This window comes from Copadichromis virginalis, linkage group LG20, assembly GCF_057382275.1.
Source record: "Copadichromis virginalis isolate Kocher_CV1m ecotype Utaka linkage group LG20, C_Virginalis_male_GT1.1, whole genome shotgun sequence".
NCBI classification, from domain to species: Eukaryota; Metazoa; Chordata; class Actinopteri; order Cichliformes; family Cichlidae; genus Copadichromis; species Copadichromis virginalis.
Genome location: NC_140637.1, coordinates 21,762,780 through 21,785,581, shown reverse-complemented (window position 1 = coordinate 21,785,581; position 22,802 = coordinate 21,762,780). Strand labels below are relative to the sequence as shown.

Here is a 22,802-nt window from a genome sequence, read left to right as displayed (position 1 = left end):
GTTCTCAATCAATCAATCAATCAATCAATCAAAGCTTTATTCGTCACATGCAGGTTGCCCTGCAGTGAAATAGGACCCCCCCCGACCTTACACATATAGCACAAACATTACATGGGGATACAGGTCAGAGATTGGTAGAATCAGAAAAAAACATTGAAATGTACACTACACTGGGGAAAGTACAAGAGGAAAAAAAGAGACCCCTACTCATGCTATGCTTCCATGGTAGGACAGCATGAGAACAGGAAACAAAAAAACTCCTCTGCACAAGAAGCACATAAATGTCCACAGCACAACATTGTGAAGACATGACAAGCCACAGGGGTGGGTGGGGGTTGAGGAGTAATCCGAAGCGAACACAGCAGCCACCCTGCACAGCGCTACCATTCCAGCGCGGCACACAGACCCGCCGTGCTGCCCCTTCAGGAAACAAGCATTGCGGGCTACATAAACAATCTGCAGAAGATGGGGGGGAAAAAAAAAATCTTAAACCTTTACCAGAAGTAGACACTTTGGAGCTCCTTATTAGGCTTAAAGGTTCAAGTTACGCCTGACGTGCTGCCTTAGATTGCACTGTTATCAGTACTATTATCAGCTTCTTGAAAAACAGCACACAGGTTACTGTACCCTACAGTTTTGCTCCCAGAAGGACTTTGGCACAAACTGGACAGGAAAATGAGTCTTAATGAGTCGAGGGGTGGTGGGCAGCTTGTCTGCCAGGTCTTTCCCTGCATGGAGGGGTGAACATGGAGTAAGGAAAACTTTGATATGGGAAACGGGTAACATGATAATATAACCATAGCAATATGACTGATTGCCATGCCATCTTTGGATTCAGGTTACCAATCTCCAGAAAGGGTACTCTTTCATAGATGGGGATGGTTTTTTGCCTCTCTGGACACGTCTGACCAAAATACAGCAGGTCAAGGATCTGGGAGACCCATGTAGTTCCTAGAAAGAGGGAGAGGCAAATAACTTGATCCCAACACTGACCTCTATACACACATTTTGATGAGCTATAAAGTTTGTACACGTTTGTTGGACTGACCTGCTTTGGGATATGTTGCAATAAGTATATCATCTGGTCTGACCTGAAAGTTCTGAACATTCTCCCAGTTGTCTGTAAAATAGTGAGTCATTGAGACTCCATGGAAATCAAAGAGCTCTGGTCTGGAAAACAAAATAGCTTTTTGGGGAAAAGAGAAAAAACTAAATGTGTGAACAGCAACTGCAGGGATTTGACTGCGGAGAAGAAAAAGAGTGTTGGCAGTTGTGGGTAGTGAAGTCAGGTAGTGCTTCAAGCTTATTTCTACAAGTCCTCTATAAAGAGAGTGATACAACAAATGATTAACGGCACAAAAGCCCTTGTGCTTAGAGATCAAGTCTTTGGTTGAACTCAACAAAAACACTAGTGCCAAGTGACAAAAAGACGGTCTTAAACTTTCACATTTTGTCAAATGAATTGATTATCGATTCCTCCTGCATGCGTTCAAACTACTTTCTTTGTTTTTAGCTCAGAATTACATGCTTAACAAGTAAAAACTCCATGAAAGGAAATCAAATTGTAGCTAAAAAAGATACTAAAACAGCTTTGTTTAGAGATATCATACATACCTTTTTAGGGTTAAGGAACATGATCTGGGTTCTGCCTTGCTTCTTTGAATGCATTACTCCCTCACCAGCTGAGTGTTTTCTACCAAACGTCTGGTTGCGAAACACACCACTATCAGCGTATCTGAGCTTTGCGTTACGTTGTGAAAGTCCAGTACTTCCTTCTTGTTCATACAAAACCAAATCAGAAAAATTTGGGACAGTATGGAAAAGTATAGAAATTAGTGATTTCTAAATTTACTTTGACTTGTGTGTCATTACAGACAATATGAACACAAAATGTTGTCATGTTTTGCCTGGTCAACTTCATTTCATTTGTAAATATACATCCTTTCCTGTCATTCAGACCTGCAGCACATTCCCAAAAAGGATCCAGTTGTGGGGCATCAAGTCATGGGCCTTCTTGTAGTCAATCCAGGCAGTGCACAGGATGTTGAGCCAGGGTTTGTAGTCTCGGCTGCTCTGTCTACCAGTACCTGGTGTTTCACTCCACTGATATTGATACTCGTGCCAATTCCCTTCTGTGCCCGCTCATGTTTTGAGCCATATGCCTATTCATCTTAGCCGCTATGATGCCTGGACAGGAGCTTCCATGTTGTACTGAGCCAGGTTATTGGCTGGTAGTTAGATAGGACTGATCCATTCTGGGGATCCTTGGGCATCAGGACTTTCTGGCCTTTCTGACATCAGACACCATTCTGGGTGTCTCTTATTGACTAGCAGCTGGTTCATTTGTGCTGCTAGAAGTTCATTGAGTGCAGCTGGCTTCTTTAGCCGTGAACCATGTCCAGGCCTGGTGCTGTCCAGCCCTTCATACTTGAGACCCTTTCTTGGATGTCTAGCACTGTGATGGTTACTGGACCCTGCTCAGGGTAACAGCCTCCCCGGACCCTGTTTAGGGAGGTTGCTGTGGTCTGCCCTTAGATTCACGAGCCACTGAACATTGTTGTTATACATAGCATCCTTGTCCCATATGCTCTTCCAGTATTACTCCATCTCCAGACTTGGTGGTGCTGCTGTTCTCATATTGTTCCCCTGCCACTGAGAATACACCTTGGATGGTTCTGTGGAGAACAGCTGGTTTATTCTCCTGCCTTCTACATCTCTGGTATACCTTTTCAGGCGGCTGGCCAAGGCCGTGTGAGTCAGACTTCACCAGCACCTTTCACCATGGGCCACTCTGGAAAAAGAATGAGTCCAGCCCTTCTCCAGCAGTTTGGTTCCAGGACCCTTATGTCGTGGTGAACCTAACTATATCTAGTTATCTAGGTTTCTTTCCTGCTAGCAAGACAGTTCACTTCCCACAAAACAAAGTCTGTGATGTTTTGGGGCTGTCAATATGCCTAGCCCTTGCCTTTGCCTGCTACCCAGATTACACTGACCCTGGCCCTGGTGCCTGTCATTGTGCATAGTAGGCCCACAGGATGGTGGATTCATATGATTTCTTGAAGCTGTGCCTGAACAAGCCTCATTAATCCAGATCCAGTCACCAGAGTCTAGCTGGCAAGCTTCCCTCCCCAATCTGGCTCCAAGAGGGGCCTTGATTTCCCATGGTGAGATTATACGGTGCAGGAATTTCCATTAGCATGTTTTGAATCACTCTTAATCTGGTGCCTCCCTTGTGACCAATTTCTAATGGGAGACCCTATTAGACAATACTGCTCCCAGGGCCAGGAGGACGATCCCCTGTGATAAGGTACATTTGTATTTTATATTTAGTTTATAAATAGTATTGACTAATTAAAATATGATAAGAATAGTTGTATTCATTTTGTCTTGGGTAAACCACATTCTCAAAACCCCCCAGACAGAGGAATTCATATTGATTTCAGCTACACAAACAATACATTGTTGCTAGTTCGGTATTTCTTGACGGAACAATGCAGATTTTTTACCTGGCTGTAAAATATAACTAAACCTGAATAAAATCAAATAGAAAACCCTGCAAAACAAATGGACCAGTCATTACCTTTTATTTTTTTTATCACACACAGAGAATAAAAAATGGGCTGTTAGCACTTAGTAAAAAACTTAAAAAAGTAAACTTTCGTATTACTTTATACATTTTAATCTACACACCAAAGTTTCAGTATTGCAGTACAGTGTTACTGGTAATGTCCAATATTTTTTTGTTTGTAGTGACATAAATATTCACTTTCAAACATGAAATGCCTTTTAATTTGTGATTAATAATATAAAGCACATTGATTTAGTTAAAGATTTAGATAAAGTCAATCAGTGACCCTTTTTACATTCTATATGCCTGGCTCTGTTCAAATTTCAGTGCGGAACTGAAGTGTGGGATCTTTCATCTTCTTCTTGTAGTCTTCATCAAACACTTCATTCTGAGCGACGGTGAAGTGGTTCTTCCAGTCAGCAACCTTTCCTGCAGAGACATAGATAAAAACCAGTCAGGTATTTTTCCTAATATCACCTCATGCATCACAATATGGTTCAATGTACCTTTTCTCATGAAGGGAGAAATCTTGAAATCTAAAATGGAGAACGTGGAATAGTTGGTCATCTCATTCTTTTTCATGTTATCAAACTGGACTCCACCTGCAATCATTTTCTTATCCTCAGCTGAATTGGACAAACTGAGGAAGCTGCAGAGTTTGTCTATTTCCCGTTCAGTGTCCTGAAAAGATAGATAAGAGTTATTTGGAGTAGGGATGCATCTAAAGGCTGCAGGACAGTAGCTCTCGATGACTGGAGCTGGAGACCCCTGATCTTAAGCATACCACATTATCTGTCAAACATAGTGGAGATGATGTTTTGGCATGTATAGCTGCCAGTGGAACAAAGTCACTGTTTATTGATGATGTGTCTACTGATAGAAGTATCAGGATGGTTTTAGAAGTGGACGGGGCTATACTATCTGCTCAGATTTATCCAAATGCTGCAAAACTGATGAGACGGTGCGTCATAATATAAACAAATAACGACTCGAAGCAACCCAGAGATTTCTTAAGAGAAGGAAAGGGGATAGTCTTCAGTGGCAAAGTCAGTTACCTGCTCTCAATCCAATAGAGCATGCAGTTTAGTTACTGAAGACAGAGATCCACACATGCAGCACCTGAAGGTGGCTGCAGTAAAGGCCTCGAAGTACATCTCAAAGCAAGTCCATATAGGTATACGGTAACTATATTAGTGTGTCCAGTTATTTTTAAGTTAAAACAAACTGACTGCTTGATTTAACAGCCTTTCTGGTGGTACACAGAGGCAAAATTACAAAAGAAATGTGACATTGTCCAAATACTTATGGACCTAACTGTATCATCACAACATTACAGCCATCATTACAGCATTATAAGCTACTAAATGAGAGCTTCAAGCAAGTAGCGTAAAGAGAAAGGAACTCACAAAGGAATCAGATTACCTCAATCATATCTTCATAGAACATGTAGTGAATGTTTGAGTAAGTCTGTTTCTTCTTCCACCAGCCATTCACATGGTCATACCAGGAGCCAAACACCACTAGGGCCACAGAAACAGGAAAATAGCAGTCATACAGTAAATGAAAATAACTTTAATATAGTATTTTATGCATACTTTTTCCTTCCATGAATCTGTGGATGTAGTTGCTCCAGTCGCCAGGCTCTGGGTGAGCAATATTCATGCGATCAAAATGGAAAAAAGACACCATGTTGTCCTTTGCATTGCGGGCTACATAGACAATCTACAAAAGATTTTTAAAAAGGAAAAACGAACTCTAACTCAAATGAATCTCAAATTCTCTTGGTAGGCTTCAAGTTTAACTTAAGCCAAGTGGAAAACTGCACTATTATCGGTATTATTATCAGCTTCTTGATGATACACTGAGCTGATGCAAACAACAGACAGGAAAATGCAACCTTGCAGTTTTGTTCCCAGAAGGACTTTGGCACAAACTGGACAGGAAAATGAGTCTTAATGAGTCGAGGGGTGGTGGGCAGCTTGTCTGCCAGGTCTTTTCCTGCATGGAGGGATGAAGATGAAAAAAAACACAAGTTTGTCTGTGTAAAATGTTAATACCAACTAACCAACGGTAACATAGCGATATGATTTTAGTCAAGTTTGAGGAAAAAGAGGCCAACAATCCATAATGGTTTGTAGGTGTTTGTGTAAAATTGGTACATTTGATCAAAAACCTGAAAACAAAGGTGGAACGGCAATCTCCAGGAAGGGCACTCTCTCAAAGATAGGGATGGTTTTCTGTCGTTCTGTCTGACCAAAATACAGCAGGTCAAGAATCTGGGAGACCCATGTGGTTCCTAAAGTGAGAGGGGGGAAAAAGAAGTTAACATGACCCCTACACTGACCTCTATGCACACACTTTGATGAGCTGTAAAGGTTTATACCTCTTTCTTGGACCGACCTGCTTTGGGATATGTTGCAATAAGTATATCATCCGGTCTGGCCTGAAAGTTTTGAACGTTCTCCCAGTTGGTTGTGAAAATGGGAATCATTGAGACTCCATGGAAATCAAACAGTTGTTGTCGAGAAGGAAAAACTGCCTTTGGGAAAAAAGCAAAAACCAGATTTTTTAAAAAATCTGAATGTGTACTTAAATTCACTTTATTGTCCCAAAAAGGACACTTGTTGTGCATCATGATGATTAAAAACAACAATAAATCACTTATGATGCAGTTAATATGTACATAAATAAATAAAACACACACAGAGAGAGAATATAAAGCAGGGAAAATATTGTTTGCAAGTTATAAATTTCACTCATAGTATGAATGCAGATGGTACAAATTAAATTTTACAATGGTTACAATGGCTGACTGTTTCTACAGAGTGAGGACACTTTGTTTGTGTACTAACCAGTTAAATGTATAATAGAAATACCACTCAGCTGCTCTCAGGCTTGTTAAAGTTTTCCTGAAATATTATGAGGACCAGGGCTCTTGCTGTCTTTATCAAGGCTGAGAAATCAATGTAATGTAATGTAATCAGGTACTGCAGTGCCATCTGTGGGTAATGAAGTCAGATCATGCTTCAAGCTGTTTTATACAAGTCCTCTTTAAAGAGAGAGCGAGATCACAAATGGTTAACAGCACAAAAATACTTGGTGTGCTCAGAGAGGAAGTCTGGCTGCTGCTCAACAAAAACACTGGTGCTGATTGATAAAGTAACCCTCTGACTTGCAAAATAAAATGAACCCACATGGCTCATGCATGCATTTACACGACTTTAACTGATAAATCCATTGTCATTAGCTTAGCTCTACATGCTTAACAAGAGACAAACACCATAAAATTAGAGCAAACTCTAGCTGAAGCAACAACAAAAACAGTTTGGTTTAAAGATGTCAGGCATACCTTCTCTGGATCGAGAGACATGCTGATTGCCGGTTTTTGTCTGGTTTCTCTTACTGGGATTTTTCTCTGTCCAGATGAGTATTTTATATGCAACTTCTGATTACGTAACACGCTGCAGTGAGAAGGGCCCTCCCAGGGGAGAACTGAAATTCCAGCCCTTCCCTGACTTCCGGATCCTTTTGTTGGGAGCATTTCTTTTCCTATTCTAGGATCTAAATGAATCCTAGAATTGTGTCAATGAAAACATTAATCATGCATTCAAATCACTTTATTTGGTATGACATTTTAAATGGACAGTATTGCAAATGCATGATATACAATACATTGATTAGAAGTTTGGATGACGTTACAGTAATATTATCACATGACCACTGAACAAAAAGCAATGTCATGCAATGACAAAGCTTTTTATTTATGACTGTACAGAGGTTTAAGTGAGGGAACAAATATGTTCCCCTTTGAAAGGTAAGCTTTTAAAAGTCAGAAGGAAATCTTGATTTTCAAATCCAACATAGCTGTAGATAAAGAGAATAGGCTTTCTGGCTGGAGTTAATCTACTTTAAAGACACATCAAGGAGAGTAAAAACATTTCTGGGCTTGTGGCCTTTATCAGCATTATTGTTCCAGTTTAGCAGTTATGCTTAACTACTTTCGCAAGTATTAAAAAAATAGCAAAAATCTCCTGCATGCATGTGTTTTATGCTTACATTTTTAATATGGGGACAATAGTTAGAACATCAGTATCGTAGTTACTGTAGTGACAAACGATAAGTCATTTTTTGCAGGTCAGTTTAATGGAACTTATTATTAAAATCACAAACATCAAAATATAATCTTTGAAATGTAAACATAAAACCAGAATTGATGTTCACAGAAGGAACTGAAAAATAAATGAAAAGTTAAAAATTACAACTGCACATTGGGTTTGTTTGAACAAAAAGGAAGTTGCAGACCAAAGATCACACAAACACTATTCAGAGGGGTAAAGTACAAGCAAGATCAACTCTAAAGAAAAGAGTCAGAAGAATATGGTAGGAATGATTAATTAGCATGTTAAAGAGAGAGCCCTGCTATAGGCTGGCAGTAAGTTCATGCTGTACCCCACCTTTCAAATTATGTTAGGGGTGAAGGGCTCCACCACCCTGTGACTCTGAGGCATCGAGCTTCTTCTTAAACACACTTCTATGAGAAGACTTTAAGTGCAGGCTAAAAACGTATTAGTTTCTGTTGAGACTAAAGACTGGGGGGACAGAGTATTTCAGTCTGTGGCAAGGTTATTATAGCTCACTAAAACTAAACTAAAAATTAAAACTAGATGTGAAAAAGAAATTCAGTAAAATAAAAAAATCTAAATATATCATATTTTTAAAAACTAAACTTATAAAAAGTTAAAACAAACTGAAATTAATCTGTGAACTTTAAAAAAATGTTCATTAGTTTTCAAAGAGTAAATATAGTATTAGTGTTTGTTATTTGGGGGGAATTTATTTTTTATTTTTTTATCAAAACTTGCCAGATGAGGCTTTGATGGAAACATTTATTGAGTCTTTTGATGTCTACAAGACTGTGAGCATTGCATGATCCAATAATAATGAATAGCAACTAAAAATAAGACTGAAACTAATAGAAACTAAACATTTTCAAAAAAAGTAAAGATTAAACTGAAACGAGCAAATTCTCTTGGGTATACTGCAACTAGACTGAATTAAAAGCCAAAAGTCAAAGCAAAATAAAAATAAACACTAATTAGATCATTACAAAAACTTGAATAACTCTGGTCTGTGGATAGTCTCCCACTCTGTGGACTCCTTTGAAAAGCAGTTTAAGACTTTTATTTTGTTATCACCATCTTTTATTATGTTTTTTTTTTTTTTAATTGATTGTTTCTATTAATTGTTTTTTAATTTCCTGGATATTTTGTTGTGATTATCCCTAGTGTTTTTATTAATTCATTTATTTATGTATTTTGTTACTTAGGAACTTGATGAAGGGAAACTTTTATTCCCTTTTAACCCACTAGGTGGTACCATGAGACAACATTAAAAGGCTAAGATGAATACAAGACTGAAATAAAAGATTTGAAATATGCAGGGAAAGAAAAAAGTAGAATTTTTTTTATTATCTTAATCCTGTTACAAAGAGAGAGTATCATTAAATGAACTATAAAGATTTCTTTTTTTATGCACATACTGAACCTATAAGCCGATGCAGTAACCCTTTCAGACCGAACGGTGGCGTTCATCATGTACAGATACAGTTTATTGAAGCCGTTAATGCAGAAGAAGAAAAACGTACACAACAGAGATGGCGTCACCCGGCGAGGCATCGGTGGATGAGACACACGTGGGTAAAAAGAAGAAGGTAAATATAGATAAATAATTTCTAGAAGCATATCGTCGCAGCCGTTTGAAGCTATTGGTGACTGCAGCTGAGGAACGCAGTTTTATAACTAATAAACAGTAAACGTAAGGTAGTTTTTTCTTGCTAGCGTCAAGCGGCTAATGTGAGTAGCCCCACACGGGGGCGAAGACCAGTGTAAAAAGTTTCTGGGCTTAAATAACGAAATACGTTATAGTCACTTCTTCTAACTTGCCACTGTTCGCTCCTATCTTACAGCTGCCTGCTCGATACTGGCAGGAGCTCCAGGAGGAGGAACGGAAGGATGAAAACAAAGTTAAAAGCGACGGAGAACAGAGCAAAGAGGCTCTGCAGCAGGAGGAGGACAAGACACAGAAGGCAAAGAAGCGAAAACAAGACCAAAGTCCAAGTGATGGAGAGAAAGTCAAGCCAGAGGTAAGAGTACACGAATTACTATTGACAGACAAAAATCACGCCATCATTTCTTGCTCTTGCTTAAACTGTTTTAGTGAGGTCCTGTGTTGCACTAGAATATGTTTAAGATGCAGTTTGGGGTACCCTTATTTGCACTAAACAGCCTATGCATCGCCTTTGTACTGCTATTACACTGCAAAATCTTCCAAATATCCCCCAAAAAGCAGATTATTATGTAAACAAAGGTAGCCAGGCATGCCTAATTTCCCATGATGATTCATGAGTGTTGTACTGAATCTTTTAGCAGTAATATTTAAGTTTGAAGCACCACTTACGACCAGAAGAAGATAGCATTTAATGTTTATCATGATTCAGTCTGCTTTTACATTTTAGTATAGGTAATATAGGACTGTATATTATATATTGTTCTAACTAATGTTCATATTCTTTCAGAAGTCTGATCCATTCCCAGGCCCTGCTCCTATTCCAGAAGACAGATTGCAAAAATTCAAGAGGAAAGATAAACTTAAAAAGGTAAGCATCTGAGTGGCTCTTCTTTAAAATAGTATGCTCTTTTTTTCAGCACTTGTCTTTCATCTGATTTCTCTTTCGTTTTGTAATAGCCTCACCGTAAGCAGCACAAGCTGAGAGATATCATAGCTCGCTCAGAAGACGCTTCAGAAATGGCCCAGAAACAAGCAGCACGGTTTGACCTTCTCCTCCCGGAGGAGGCAGGGTAATGTCCTTTAAATGATGCTCACCTCTTTGTGTTAGATCGTACTCTGTGACAGATATCATGTGATTTCAAACCCCATGAGTGATGTTTGTCCCTGATCTCAGGTTTTTAGAAGGAGATGAAGATGAGGACACGTGTATGATCTCACAGGAGGATATTGCGGAGGCTGTGGACATAACATCTGGAGCAAAGGTACTGAGACCTTTTTATCAAATAAATGTTTCTTTGTTTGACAGGTTGTTTGTTTTAACAAATTGTACCTGAAGTGTGCACTGAAGTTGGTTAAGAAAATAATGGAAGCTGATACCTGTCATACCATCATACTTATGTAGTTCATCATCAACCATTTTTGTGGGGGAGAAGATGGATTTTAAAAAGGTTTTGTGTGAATGTATAAATAACTTATTAAACAGAAAAATTTGCACAGAAATTTTGAAGCAACACAGATTATGGGCTTTTGTTTGGTTTTGCTGACAAATTCACACACTGGTGATGGCAAGCTACATTATTATTATTACTATTACTATTTAACACATTTATTTTGCAAGCAAAGGTTTGCTGGTTCAGTTCCAACCGTAGACATAAATTTGCTATGGAGTTGTCACGGGAAGAGATTCTGCAGAGTGAGTGTTGTTCATTTCTTGCTATCTTCTCCTCCTCAGTATTTTAATCTGAAACTGTCTCAGTTTGGACCGTATCGATTGGATTACAGCAAGACTGGACGGTCAGTATCATGCAATATCATGCAGCACATGCTTATCTGTGTGAAGTGTTTTGTCTCTCTCTTGTGGAGAGAAACTGATATTTAGTGATTTAAAAGGCCAATATATCAGCAGATGGTTTAACATTTAACAAATTGCTCCTTCATGTAGTGGTGGGGGGTTTTTTGGGTTTGTTTTTTTTTTTTTGTAAAACACTGATTTATGTCAAGTCCACCTAAGTTGTCGATGGGCTTGGCAGGACGACTCACCGTTTCTAGAGGAAATGCTAAGTATCCTTTATAACCTTTGTAATCTTCTAAGCAGATATGAAACGTACATATTTATTTCCAACTCTGTCTTCCTGACAAAAGTAGATTTTGACATTAGGCCTTCATTATTTCTAGCTTCTTTGCTAAGTGGCACACTCACCAGTTAGTACAAGCAAAGGAAATAAACTTTTCCTTTCTTTAAGCTTTTCTGAGATTCTCTGTGCTTGGAAAAAAACTGTTACTAAAGGCTGAGAGTGCAAATAAACAATGTTGGAAATTAAAACAAAGACATGGAAAGAAATTAAACCACAGCTGAGGTGAACCTGCAGAACTGAATGATCATTTCCTGTTTTTACAGTAAATAGATTTATTTAGATATAAATAGAGAGACTTCATAAGTTTAGGTTTTGCAAATATTTATGTTCTCTTCACTTCAGTCACCTGCTGCTTGGTGGGAGGAGAGGCCATGTTGCTTGTATAGACTGGGCGTCGAAACAGCTGATGTGTGAGATAAATGTGATGGAGTCTGTCAATGATGTGAAGTAAGTCATCCGCCTTCATGAAACATAAAGCAGAAATAAAACTTTGATCATCTTCTCCAGACTAAAACAAATTTCTGCCTTTGTTTAGGTGGCTTCATACCGAGGCTATGTATGCAGTGGCTCAGAAGAAGTGGCTTTATATCTACGACTCTAACGGAATAGAGCTTCACTGCATCCGAAAATTCAATGACGTCCTTCGGATGCAGTTCCTCCCCTATCACTTTTTGCTTGCCACAGCGGTGAGTTCACAGTAATCTTTTTTTCTTTCAATTTCTTGCATTTCCATTTCCACAATAATTAAAAAATTATATAATACAGTGGTCCCTCGTTTATCGCGGGAGTTATGTTCTAAAAATAACCCACGATAGGTGAAATCCGCAAAGTAGCCAGCTTTATTCTTTTACAATTATTATTGATGTTTTAAAGCTGGAAAACCACTCACTACGCACTTTATACACTTTTCTCAGACAGGCATGAACATTCTCACACTTTTCTCTCTTGTTTAAACACTCTCAAAGTTCAAACCTTCGTAGAAAAATAAGTCCAGTGTTATAGAAGGAAACCAAAGATCAAACCCTGTTTTCAGGACCAGAACATGGGAATAGAGCAGCTGCGAGAGAATTCAACATTAATGAATCAATGGTATGGAAATAGAGGAAGCAAAAAGAATGAGTTGAGTAACGTTTGACTTATCTGACTGTTTTGTTTCGCTTAATGCGCCTTATAATCCGGTGTGCTTTATAATCTGAAAAATATGGTTCTACCCTCCTTTAGCATGTCTAGAAGTCCAACTTTTTGTGCGATGGTTAGCATCTTCCTCTGCCTTCTGGGTGCTACCCCAGGTGCCTTTGACGGTGCAAAACATTTCATCGACATTGTTGTGTTTGTTGGTGAGAAAAACTTACAATCATACAGTGCAGCACTTTAGAGTCACACTGCTAGCAATGGAAGATTCATGTAAATTTGAGAAGCTATTCTGTACTGTACAGGAGACACAGCACGAGATTGATTTACGATGGTCTGCAGCCAAGCAGGATGCAGAACACAATGCGCTGTTAAAAAAAAAAAAGCATGCAAAATTACACCCAAAAACATCTGCGAAACAGAGAGGCCGCGAAAGGTGAACCACGTTATGGCGAGGGACCACTGTATTTTCTTTTTATTAAGCTTTAATTTTCTCAGGTCATAGTCTTGCTGTTATTAAAGTTACTTTTTTTGCTTTTGTCAGCTGATTAATTTTTTCTGGCTTCTGGCAGTCTGTGTAACTCTAGATAAAAATAAAAGCTTTTAAAAAGCTAAATCGTGGTAAGACGATAGCCAAGTTTCAGATTGAACTTTGGTAAATGCGTACAGACTGTTTTCCTGCATACAAACAAATGTCATTTCCTAGTCAGGTTGGCCAGATTACGAAGGGAAACCAGTAATCTGCCAGTACAAAAAGCCCCCAAACCTTTTCTTATAAGAGTAAGCTGAGTAAGAGAGTAGGGCTGAAACATTGTTGCAATAATGACAATGTGTTGTACAATACAGAGGAGTAAAGATAACAGTTTTGAATGTGTTACTGTGACAGTTTAGATGTTACCATGATAAATATACACGAGTCAAAATTGTTTTGTTTAATATTTATTGTTGACAATAAATTTATAAGCAAAATTAGATGCCCTGACTATCTGTAAAACGTTTTTTTTTTCTGTCTTCTTTAGAGTGCTACCAGTTTCCTGCAGTATTTGGATGTGTCAGTGGGAAAGGAAGTGGCAGCTATCTGCACCAAGACTGGCCGACTTGACGTGATGTGTCAGAACCCTCATAATGCCATCATCCACCTAGGTCATGCCAATGGCACGGTCACCCTATGGTCACCAAACCAGAAAGAAGCCTTGGTGAAGATGCTCTGTCACCAAGGGGGCGTGCGCTCTGTCGCTGTGGATAAGACGGGCACGTAAGTCACATGAGAAGAGGAAATGTTTTGTAATGTCTGTAAAAGATACCTGGATGTTGTTTCACAATAGTCCTAGGCACTAAAAGTGACTTGCTAATACCAGGTTGGACCCCTTGTTGCCTCCAGAACAGCCTTAGCTTTTCATGACATTAATGCAACAAGATGTTGGAAACATTCCTCAGAGATTTTTGTCCGTATTGACATGATAGCATTACACAGTTGCTGCACATACACGATGTGAATCTTCCGATACCACGTTAGATAGAAATCTGGTGGTTGTCGAGTTTAATTTGAATACAGCGAACAAAATGTCATGTTCACGAAACCAGTTTGAGATGATTCATGCTTTGTGACATGGCCGAATCCTGCTGAAAGCAGCCATCAGAAGAGGGGATTTCATTGTTAGCAGCAATTCCTGGGTAGGATGTGACATTTAAATAATGCTCAGCTGGTACTAAGGTAGGATGGATCCATGCTGTCATGATGTTTTCGCCAAATTCTGGACTTGGTGTCTGAATATTGCAGAAAAAATCAAGACTCATTAGATCAGGCAGGGTTTTCCAATCTTCCACTGCCTGATTTTGGCAAGCACTTGTAAATTGTAGCCTCAGTTTCCTGTTCTTAGCGGCCAGCAGTGACACACAGCAAAGCCTGTCTGCTTCAGTGTTCGGCATGCTCTTCTGCTTACTTTCATTGTAACCAGTGGTTATTACAGTTGTTATTGGCTTTCTGTCAACTTGAAGCAGTCTGTCTGTTTTCTCTGGCATTTCCTCTGAGATCTGCCACTCACTGGGGCTCTTCTTTTTTTTGAATCATTCTCTGTAAATCCTAGAGATGGATCTACTGAGATCTGCTGGGAACATCTCAGTGGATGAGCATTTTCTGAAACAACCACGCCACATTCAAAGTCACATTAATCACATTAGGTGGCCACTGAGTATATATTTTACTTTATCTTATAAGAACTTAGTTTTTGTTGTTGTTGTTGTTGTTTTTGTGTACACTTAACAAATGAATCCTAGTTCGGATCTTTGAATCCCAAGTCAAGGGTTTGGTGGGATGATGTTGTTGATGTTCCTGACAACTCCTCTAGCCTCATTTAGTCACATGCTAACAAAAACCTTCTCTTTGAGATGTAAAAGCTTCAGCAATCACATGGGAGATGTTTATGCACATCTGGTATGTCTAAATTTTGTGTTAAATCAAAAAATCCTTGACTTAAAAACAGGAAAACCCATGCAAAATATTTTTTGATTTATAGGGTACATTATTGCAGCGGTCAATGATTTTGCACTCAGTTTTTTGGTGAGCAGTTAATTGCATTTTTCTCTTGGTCCACCAGAAAGTAGTCTTTTCATTTAGTTTTTTTCCTCTTTTTTTTGACAGATACATGGTGACGTCTGGCATGGATAAGAAGCTGAAGGTGTATGACGTTAGAACCTTCAAGCCCCTAAAGTCATACTTCCTTCCTGCTGGAGCTGCCTGTTTGTCACTGAGCCAGAGGGGACTGCTATCTGCAGCCACGGGGGATGTTGTTCAGGTTATCAGAGCCACACTTTGCACATTTATAATAAAAAAACATTACATGCTGCAAATGTGTCCATCAACACATGCATTTCTGTTTGAGCAGCAAAGAGACAGGGGTTTTCACAAACCGATGAAACCTGCTCCTATCTCATGCAGTACTCCAAAATCCCAACTGCACATCACTGAAGTAGATAACATGTGTCTGTTGAAGGCTGATCGGTTGATACATTGGCTGGAATAGGGGAGGGGGGACCAATGGAGTTCACCAGTAATGGGAGAAGCACACAAAAAAATCTAATATAAATAAATATAGTGTGAAAAGTGGCTGCAGAGAGGACTGTTAATTATTTTTTACAATCAGTTTGGCTTCTGCTCTTGGTTTATTATCACTTTGTTCTTCTCTAGAGCTGACTGACAGTCCAACATGAGCAAGTTTAACAGACTGGTTATACATATTTTATACATTACTTTAAATTCAATTCAAATCAAATTCAAATTTTATTTGTCACACACACACAACCATACACAGTATGACATGGGGGTGAAATGCTTGTAGCTGTACAATGTCCGACCATTAAATGACAGAAAAAAAGTTTTACAATATTTACAGGTTACTACAAAATTTACAAATTAACTTAGGAATTTAAAGTAAAGAATGTGCAAATAGCAGAAGAGATTATAAAGATTATAAATTATAGGAATTATAGGAAATTTGTGGTGGTGCGTGTGGTGATGTGATGTGTGTGAGAGTCCAGTCTTATAGTGACGTGTGTGGGAGAGTCCAGTCCTACACCTGGTTCAGGGCCCGAATAGCCTGGGGGAAGAAGCTCCTCCTCATTCTCTCTGTTTTGGCCTTAAGGGAGCGGAAGCGCTTCCCAGACCTCAACAGTGAGAAGAGTCCATTGTTGGGATGGGAGAGGTCCATCATAATCTTCCTAGCTTTGGACTTACACCGCTTGGTGTAGATGGACAGCAGGTCAGGGAGCTCTGATTGAATAATGCGTTCGGCTGAGCGCACCACTCTTTGCAGATCTCGTCTGTCTTGCTTGGTGCTGTTCCCAAACCAGGTGCAGATGTTTGCCGTCAGGACGCTCTCGATGGTGCAGGAGTAGAAGTTCTTGAGCACCTTCAGTGGCAGATGGAAGTCTCTAAGTCTTCTGAGGAAGAAGAGATGCTGACGGGCTTTCTTAACCAGGGTGTTGATGTGGCAGGACCATGACAGGTCCTGAGTGATGTGGACACCCAGGTATCGGAAACTGTCCACTCTCTCCACTGGCGTGCCACTGATGATGAGGGGTTTGTAATTCCTCGCCTGCTTTGTAGTGAAGTCCACGATCAGCTCCTTAGTCTTGCTGATGTTTAGGAGGTTATTCTCCTGGCACCAGGTCTCCAGGTTCCTAATCTCCTCCAGGTAGGCCGTCTCGATGTTGTCGGAGATCAGACCCACAACAGCAGTGTCGTCAGCAAACTTGACAATGGAGGTGGTGTCTGATGTGGCTACAAAGTCATAAGTGTACAGTGAGTACAACAGGGGGCTTAAAACACAGCCCTGAGGCACTCCAGTGCTGAGTGAGATGGAGGGGGAGACTTGTTTTCCCACCCTCACTGATTGGGGTCTGTCTGTGAGGAAGTTGAGGATCCACTGACACAGTGATGAGCTGAGTCCTAGATCCGTCAACTTGGTGAAAAGCTTAGAGGGAATTATGCTTCCATCGATGATCAACATTCCAGGCGGGCTGAGTCCTCAAGCATAAACAAAATAGTAATCTTTTACAAGGGGTGCTTTTATAGGGTGAACGGCTAACATAGAGAAACACAATGCTTACATTTTCACCAACTATATATTTAGTATCAACAGAGTACCCGGAAAGAAGTCACACAGTGTCATGGTCCTGGGTCGGTGACCCAGCGCTTTTAGTTATCATTTTCTAGTTTATGATGATTATTATTGTTTGAGTTCTGTGTGTTATATTTGGTCTGCCTTTGAGTCTGTCTCTGTCTATGGTGTCACCCCATCTGTTTGTGAATCTGTCTGTTTAGTTCGATGTCTTGTCTGGTTCCATGTGTCTGAGTTTCCTGTTTTATTGTGAAGGTTTGTGTCATATGTGAGTGTGCTCAGTTTACGTTTCCCCTGTCTCGTCAGCTGTGATTTCTCCCAGGTGTGTTCCCCTCCTGTCTCTCATCCCTTGATTACTGCCGTCTGTGTATTTAAGCCCTGTGTTTCTGTGTCAGTGTCGCGTCGTACCCTCAACTAGCTGTGTGTTCTGCGTCTATGTTCCTAGTGTTTGGTCTCCTGCTCCAGTTTAGTGTTTCTTTCCAGTGTTTCAGTCCTTGGTTCCTCTGTTCTGACTTTTGGTTTTCTTTTGGTGAGTTTAGTTTGTACGAGGTTTTTCCCAGCAATAAAGCTGCTCCTTAAGTTTCACTTCCGTGTCTGAGTTCTGCATTTTGGGTCCACCACTCCTGCTTGCCTGCCACACAGCGATTCATGACACACAGACAAATGGAGAAGATGCAAATTCCACAGTCTTTGACCCCATAAGGCAAAGGATTTTCTAATTTTTTCAAAAAATAGAAGGTAAAGATTAAGAGATTTATTTTTATTGATTTATTATTATTATTATTATTATTAGCAGTGGTTTGCTGTGGGTAAACACTGGTTGAAGGTTGAAGTTGGTGTTTCAGAAAATCAAATCTAATGTTGCATTAGGGTACAGGAAGTGGCTGATATTAAAATAGTACATAAACTCGCACGTAAATGCTAGAAAAGAGGTGTTTGATGGCTATGAGAATAGGTTGTCCCAGGGTAACTGCAGAGGCAGTTCTGATGCACACTCAAGTCATTTTGTTTTATAAGTAGAACTGAAATATGACAAAACCTGCTCTGTCCAGAACATTAGAGCATCAAGGGTGACTCCTAGTAGGCTTTCAGGGGGTAAAGAGTCCTACCTATTAGCTTTTCTTTATTGTCCTTTATTTTACTTTCTTTATTTTCCATCATGCTGTTACATAATTAAAATCAAAATCCAATTTATGATCAAATAAAAGAACCATAGAAAAAGAATAAAATAACATAAATTATTGATGCATGTATCAATGTGATGGGATGTGAGCAGGGATTATACTTTCCACGTCTGCGAGTTCAATTGGGTGCCAGTATTTTAAGTTTCATCATCAAGTGATTAGTCTGGGTGCCTGTCTGTTTTGTGGAACTGCGCAGACTTGTCCACAGAGATTTGATAAATTACAATCCACCAACTACGCATCTTCCCACACGGTGGGCTTCCTTGAGCAGAGCCCCTGAATGTCTTCGCCGAGTTGGAGCTTGGCATGCTGTTGTTCGCTCTCTCGTTCCAACACAGCTGTAGGATGGAAGGGCAGAGCACGTCGTACACCCTTGTTGTCTTCCTCAGCGTCTAACGCAGAGATCTTTCTTAACTTTTGTGGTTATTGCTGTGGTTCTGGAATCTTCTCATGATGACTAGCAGGACCCCAAACAGCACGACCCTTGACCTCAACCGCTGCCTAAGCCATTAGCTGTCACCTGCCAACTGATACACTAAGACATTTATTTAATATCATTTTTATCTCTGCGTTAACACCTTCCCTCTCTGATTATTCTATACATTTTTTGACACATCTTTCATCATTATTCTACACACAGAGAAACGCTCTGGTTGAATACCTAAGCAGTCTCTGAAGATGGGCCACCACCCTGATTCCTTTTATACCTTGACCAAACTCACAAACAAAGGAAAATCCACAACTCTTACATGTTGGCCCATGTCACGGGGGGCTATAACTTCAGCCCCATCCTTAAAACCTTAAAAAAAGAGAGAATTATGACTCTGTGTTTCACTCAGCCGTTACCTCCCTTGAGCAGGGTACCTGGTTGTCCTCAACTCCACAATAGGCCCTCTGCGAGGGTGCAATAGATATGAAGCCCACTTGTGATAACATTCTACATGCATACAACTGGTGACAGGAGTGATCTTGCTATTACTAACATCTGCAGTACATACATCTGCAGAATTCTGCATGTAGAGATTTTTTGGGTGTTTATCCAAGTATTTATATCTCTGATGTCTGAGTGAAACCACACTTTACTAGTAAACAGTGCATCAGTCAGGATAACTCACAGCAACAAGGTCCTGGATTCAAATCCACCATCAGGCTGGGGCCTCTCTGTGTAGAGCTTGCATGTTCTCCCTGTGTCTGCGTCGGTTCCCTCAGAGCACTCGGGCTTCCCCTCACAGGAGTTGGGTAATTGGTGAATCTAAGCTGCCCATAGGTGTCAATGTGAGTTTTAATGGTTGTCTTGCTTTCTGAGTTGGCCTTGCAGCACATTCTCAACCTGTACAGGGTATTCCTCGCATCTTGCTCTATCGCACCTGAGCAGGCGCCTGTTGCCTAGGTGACCCCCTGATGTATTTACTAGCAGGTCATATATCAATTAACAGTGTTCGTTACTATTGTAAAAATAATAATAACACTTATATCACCTACAGTAATAGTTGTTGTCTTCATCATCATCATATAAATATGGATATTTATATGGAGATGAGTCATAATGATAAAGAGAAGGAAAAAATAAATAAAAGGTTGGGAAGGTATATTGGAAGAAACTGCGAAAACGATTGTGTCCGCCCTGGGCCACTGGCAGTGGAGCAATACAAAAGAAACGCGACTCAACCGCAGGCAGTGCAATGGAGCTAGACCAGCTGGTCAGCAAGCTGTTCTGAACTGTGTATAATAATAATAATAATAATAATAATACTAGCGATTTCCCTCAGGTTCGATGGTTGCCATGGTTACCATGGTTGCCATGGTTGGCAGCACTTAGATGTTTGGACCAGTCATACAGCACTAATTCAACACCAGACCCCATCTGAGGAAGCCAAAACTGTGTACAACACACACCAAACGAGCTCCCAGACCTTGAGGACTTGTACCTCCAATTTTAACCTGACAACAGTTTTTGGAAGCACTTTATGATAATGTTATACTGTTAAGCATTAGTATGGTGTTAGCAAGTACTTAATTTATCATTTATATAGCATTACTCCTCCTTAGTATGCCATTTTTAAATACAGATTTATCATTTGAACTATGATTTTGATTATTACTAGCAGTAATATATTAGTAGCAGTGATAGCTGTACTTGGTGTAAGAGTAACAGATGGATAAACATATGTATTAACGGAGCAGTAATGATATATAAATGATGAAGTGCTTGCTAATCCCTTACTAATACTTTACTAATGCTTAATAGTTTGACGTTATTATAAAGTGCTACCCAGGTAAAAGCATTGATCTAATAAGATCATATTTTTTCACATATCCCTGTAATCTAAACACTCAGGCTGCTCTAAATGCTCAATGTCAGAAAGGTCTTCTTCACTGAGCAGATATTATTAATATGGCACATGGCTCAAGTTCCGTTTTAGTTAAACTTATTGCAGCCCTTTTCTTTAAACTGCTGCAGTCAGGTGACCCATTTACCAAAATGCAGAAACACCAAGCAAGCCGCAAACCACATGCTTTAACTTTTCAGTATGAATAAGAGGCTATTGAAAAGTTCCATATGGCTTTTAGGAATTGAACATATCTTGGTGTCTTTACTTTAATAAACAGTAGATATGACGTATTAATGTTGTATGTGGAAATGCTTTATCTGCAGGTGTACAAGGACGTATGTAGCATGCCAGTGACTAAACCGTACATGGCTCATAGACTTCGGGGAACAGTGTGGGGGCTGCACTTCTGTCCCTTTGAGGATGTCCTCGGAGTTGGGCACGGAGATGGTTTCACCAGCATGCTCGTACCAGGTCACTCAATTTTGCATTACATCTGGGCATGTACCTTAACTACATTATGTAGGTTAAGGCCAAAGTGAAAATTTTAACAAAAATATAGGTGCACTAATTTGATGATTGATCCTAATGGGTTGTTACAATTACTACATTCACTGAAGTAAATTTATTTTTTTATTTTTTTGTAAATCCTGGCATACATATTACTGTTGACTAAAACTGAATGCAACGCATCATTTACTATCATAGGTGCTGGTGAGCCTAACTTTGATGGTCTGGATGCAAATCCATACCGAAGTGCGAAGCAGAGGCAGGAATGGGAGGTTAAAGCACTGATGGAGAAGATTCAGCCAGATCTTATCAGCCTTGATCCCACTGAGCTGGCACAAGTTGACCAGGCCACCTGGGAACAAAGGCATCAAGACAGGGTTGAAGTTCTGGTCAGTGTCTTAAAGCAACTGTGCATTTACAATTATTTAAGATGTATATCTGTATATTTTGATATAAGATATAGTAGGCTAAATATTATTGCCACCCATCTGAAAGCATGTTTTATCTTTTTTTTTTTTTGTCTCAGGGATTTGATCCACTTGCTAAAGAAAAGTTTGTCCCCAAGTATAAGAAAAAAGGTCGTAGTTCTGCAGGAGCCATTGAGAGGCGCAAGAAACAAGTGGCTCATGAGGAGCAGAGGGTGAGTAGTCCAAGTTAGGAAATGAAATTTAATCACATCTCACTGACTTTTATGCTGTATTTGCAGGCCATGGCTGATCTCTCTTGACTTGTTTACTCCCCAGGATGTAATCAGAAAAAGCGTGGAGGACAAAATGAAGATGGAAAAAGAAAGGAAGGAGCGAGAGCGGAAGAAGGCGGCGTTATCTACCCAGAAATCAGCTCTGGACAGATTCAAGAAATAGAAAAGAAACATGCTTTGTGCAGCTGAAAGCCCAGTGGCATTCTATGGGAGTGACCTTTGAACTTTGCATAAAGAACACGGTTTTTTTGGTTGTTTTTTTTTTTTTGCACACATAATTCCACTGCAGGGAGCAAAACACCAACTGCTGAAACTCTGGGAATAAGGGCTTGCATTGTGACGGGCAACTAATCAATTTTGAGTGGAGCAGCGGCGGAAGCTATATTTGATGTCTGCATCCTGTTTGCATGGGCAGATGTGCTAGCTGGGATTGATTTCACCCAGAAGTTTTAACCTTGTCAGATGGTGTTCTTTCCTCTGAACTTGCTGAGCATATGTCAACTGTGTTATAATTGGGTATAACTAAATTCTAAAAATAAACAACATAATGCCAAGCCTTTGAATTGAGACTATTATTTTGAAATCACGGAACTGTTATTACTGAATCCAAACCAAGCTGGAATATATTTACCATGATTACGTCTTTGGGTGGAGTAAAATTCCTTTTATCAAATTAGAACAGCAGAAATTTGATCATCTGAGGAACGTAAAGGTTTTGGTATTTTAAATATTTTATCATGTTTTAATTTGTATGTGTGCGTGTGGCTGTTTTTCTAGGATTCACATTTTACGTGTTTTTTTTCTATCGATGCTTATCCTAATTTAAGTATTTCAAACT

The 22,802-nt window shown here is 39.7% G+C and overlaps 2 protein-coding genes and 1 long non-coding RNA gene across 4 annotated transcripts; 1 reads left to right on the top strand and 2 right to left on the bottom strand.

Moving 5' to 3' along the window:
- Positions 1-433: 433 nt before the first annotated feature.
- On the bottom strand, positions 434-1,708 carry LOC146684768 (uncharacterized). Its single transcript, XR_014917052.1, has 4 exons — positions 1,615-1,708; positions 1,049-1,186; positions 628-951; positions 434-456 (listed from the first exon to the last, which is right to left on the bottom strand). It is a non-coding gene; the product is annotated as an uncharacterized LOC146684768 (long non-coding RNA).
- Positions 1,709-3,567: 1,859 nt separating this feature from the next.
- LOC146684767 (cytosolic sulfotransferase 1-like) lies at positions 3,568-7,059 on the bottom strand. Its single transcript, XM_085443854.1, has 8 exons — positions 6,918-7,059; positions 5,969-6,107; positions 5,742-5,864; positions 5,466-5,566; positions 5,164-5,290; positions 4,991-5,088; positions 4,075-4,249; positions 3,568-3,997 (listed from the first exon to the last, which is right to left on the bottom strand). The coding sequence occupies exons 1-8, from the start codon at positions 6,936-6,938 to the stop codon at positions 3,885-3,887; spliced, it is 897 nt and encodes a 298-aa protein (XP_085299980.1). The 5' UTR covers positions 6,939-7,059; the 3' UTR covers positions 3,568-3,884.
- A 2,041-nt stretch (positions 7,060-9,100) lies between these two features.
- On the top strand, positions 9,101-22,527 carry wdr46 (WD repeat domain 46). Of its 2 annotated transcripts, none has more exons than XM_085443593.1 (14): positions 9,101-9,278; positions 9,534-9,710; positions 10,146-10,223; positions 10,313-10,425; positions 10,530-10,617; positions 11,088-11,149; positions 11,833-11,937; positions 12,026-12,176; positions 13,641-13,876; positions 15,263-15,416; positions 21,081-21,228; positions 21,463-21,653; positions 21,791-21,904; positions 22,008-22,527. In XM_085443593.1, the coding sequence occupies exons 1-14, from the start codon at positions 9,222-9,224 to the stop codon at positions 22,125-22,127; spliced, it is 1,794 nt and encodes a 597-aa protein (XP_085299719.1). In that variant the 5' UTR covers positions 9,101-9,221; the 3' UTR covers positions 22,128-22,527. The 2 variants fall into 2 exon arrangements, with proteins under 2 accessions (XP_085299719.1, XP_085299718.1); XM_085443592.1 differs by having other exon boundaries at positions 9,103-9,278; positions 10,143-10,223.
- Positions 22,528-22,802: the final 275 nt, after the last annotated feature.

Excerpts from the sequence above, each read along its gene's own strand:
- LOC146684767 (XM_085443854.1), bottom strand. The coding sequence starts at position 6,938 with ATGTCTCTCGATCCAGAGAAG. Across the intron at positions 5,865-5,968 it reads TGCAACATATCCCAAAGCAG|GAACCACATGGGTCTCCCAG; the intron begins GTCGGTCCAAGA and ends CTCTCACTTTAG. Across the intron at positions 4,250-4,990 it reads TCTATGAAGATATGATTGAG|GACACTGAACGGGAAATAGA; the intron begins GTAATCTGATTC and ends CTATCTTTTCAG.
- wdr46 (XM_085443592.1), top strand. The coding sequence starts at position 9,222 with ATGGCGTCACCCGGCGAGGCATCGGTGGATGAGACACACGTGGGTAAA. Across the intron at positions 11,938-12,025 it reads GAGTCTGTCAATGATGTGAA|GTGGCTTCATACCGAGGCTA; the intron begins GTAAGTCATCCG and ends GCCTTTGTTTAG. Across the intron at positions 12,177-13,640 it reads ACTTTTTGCTTGCCACAGCG|AGTGCTACCAGTTTCCTGCA; the intron begins GTGAGTTCACAG and ends TGTCTTCTTTAG.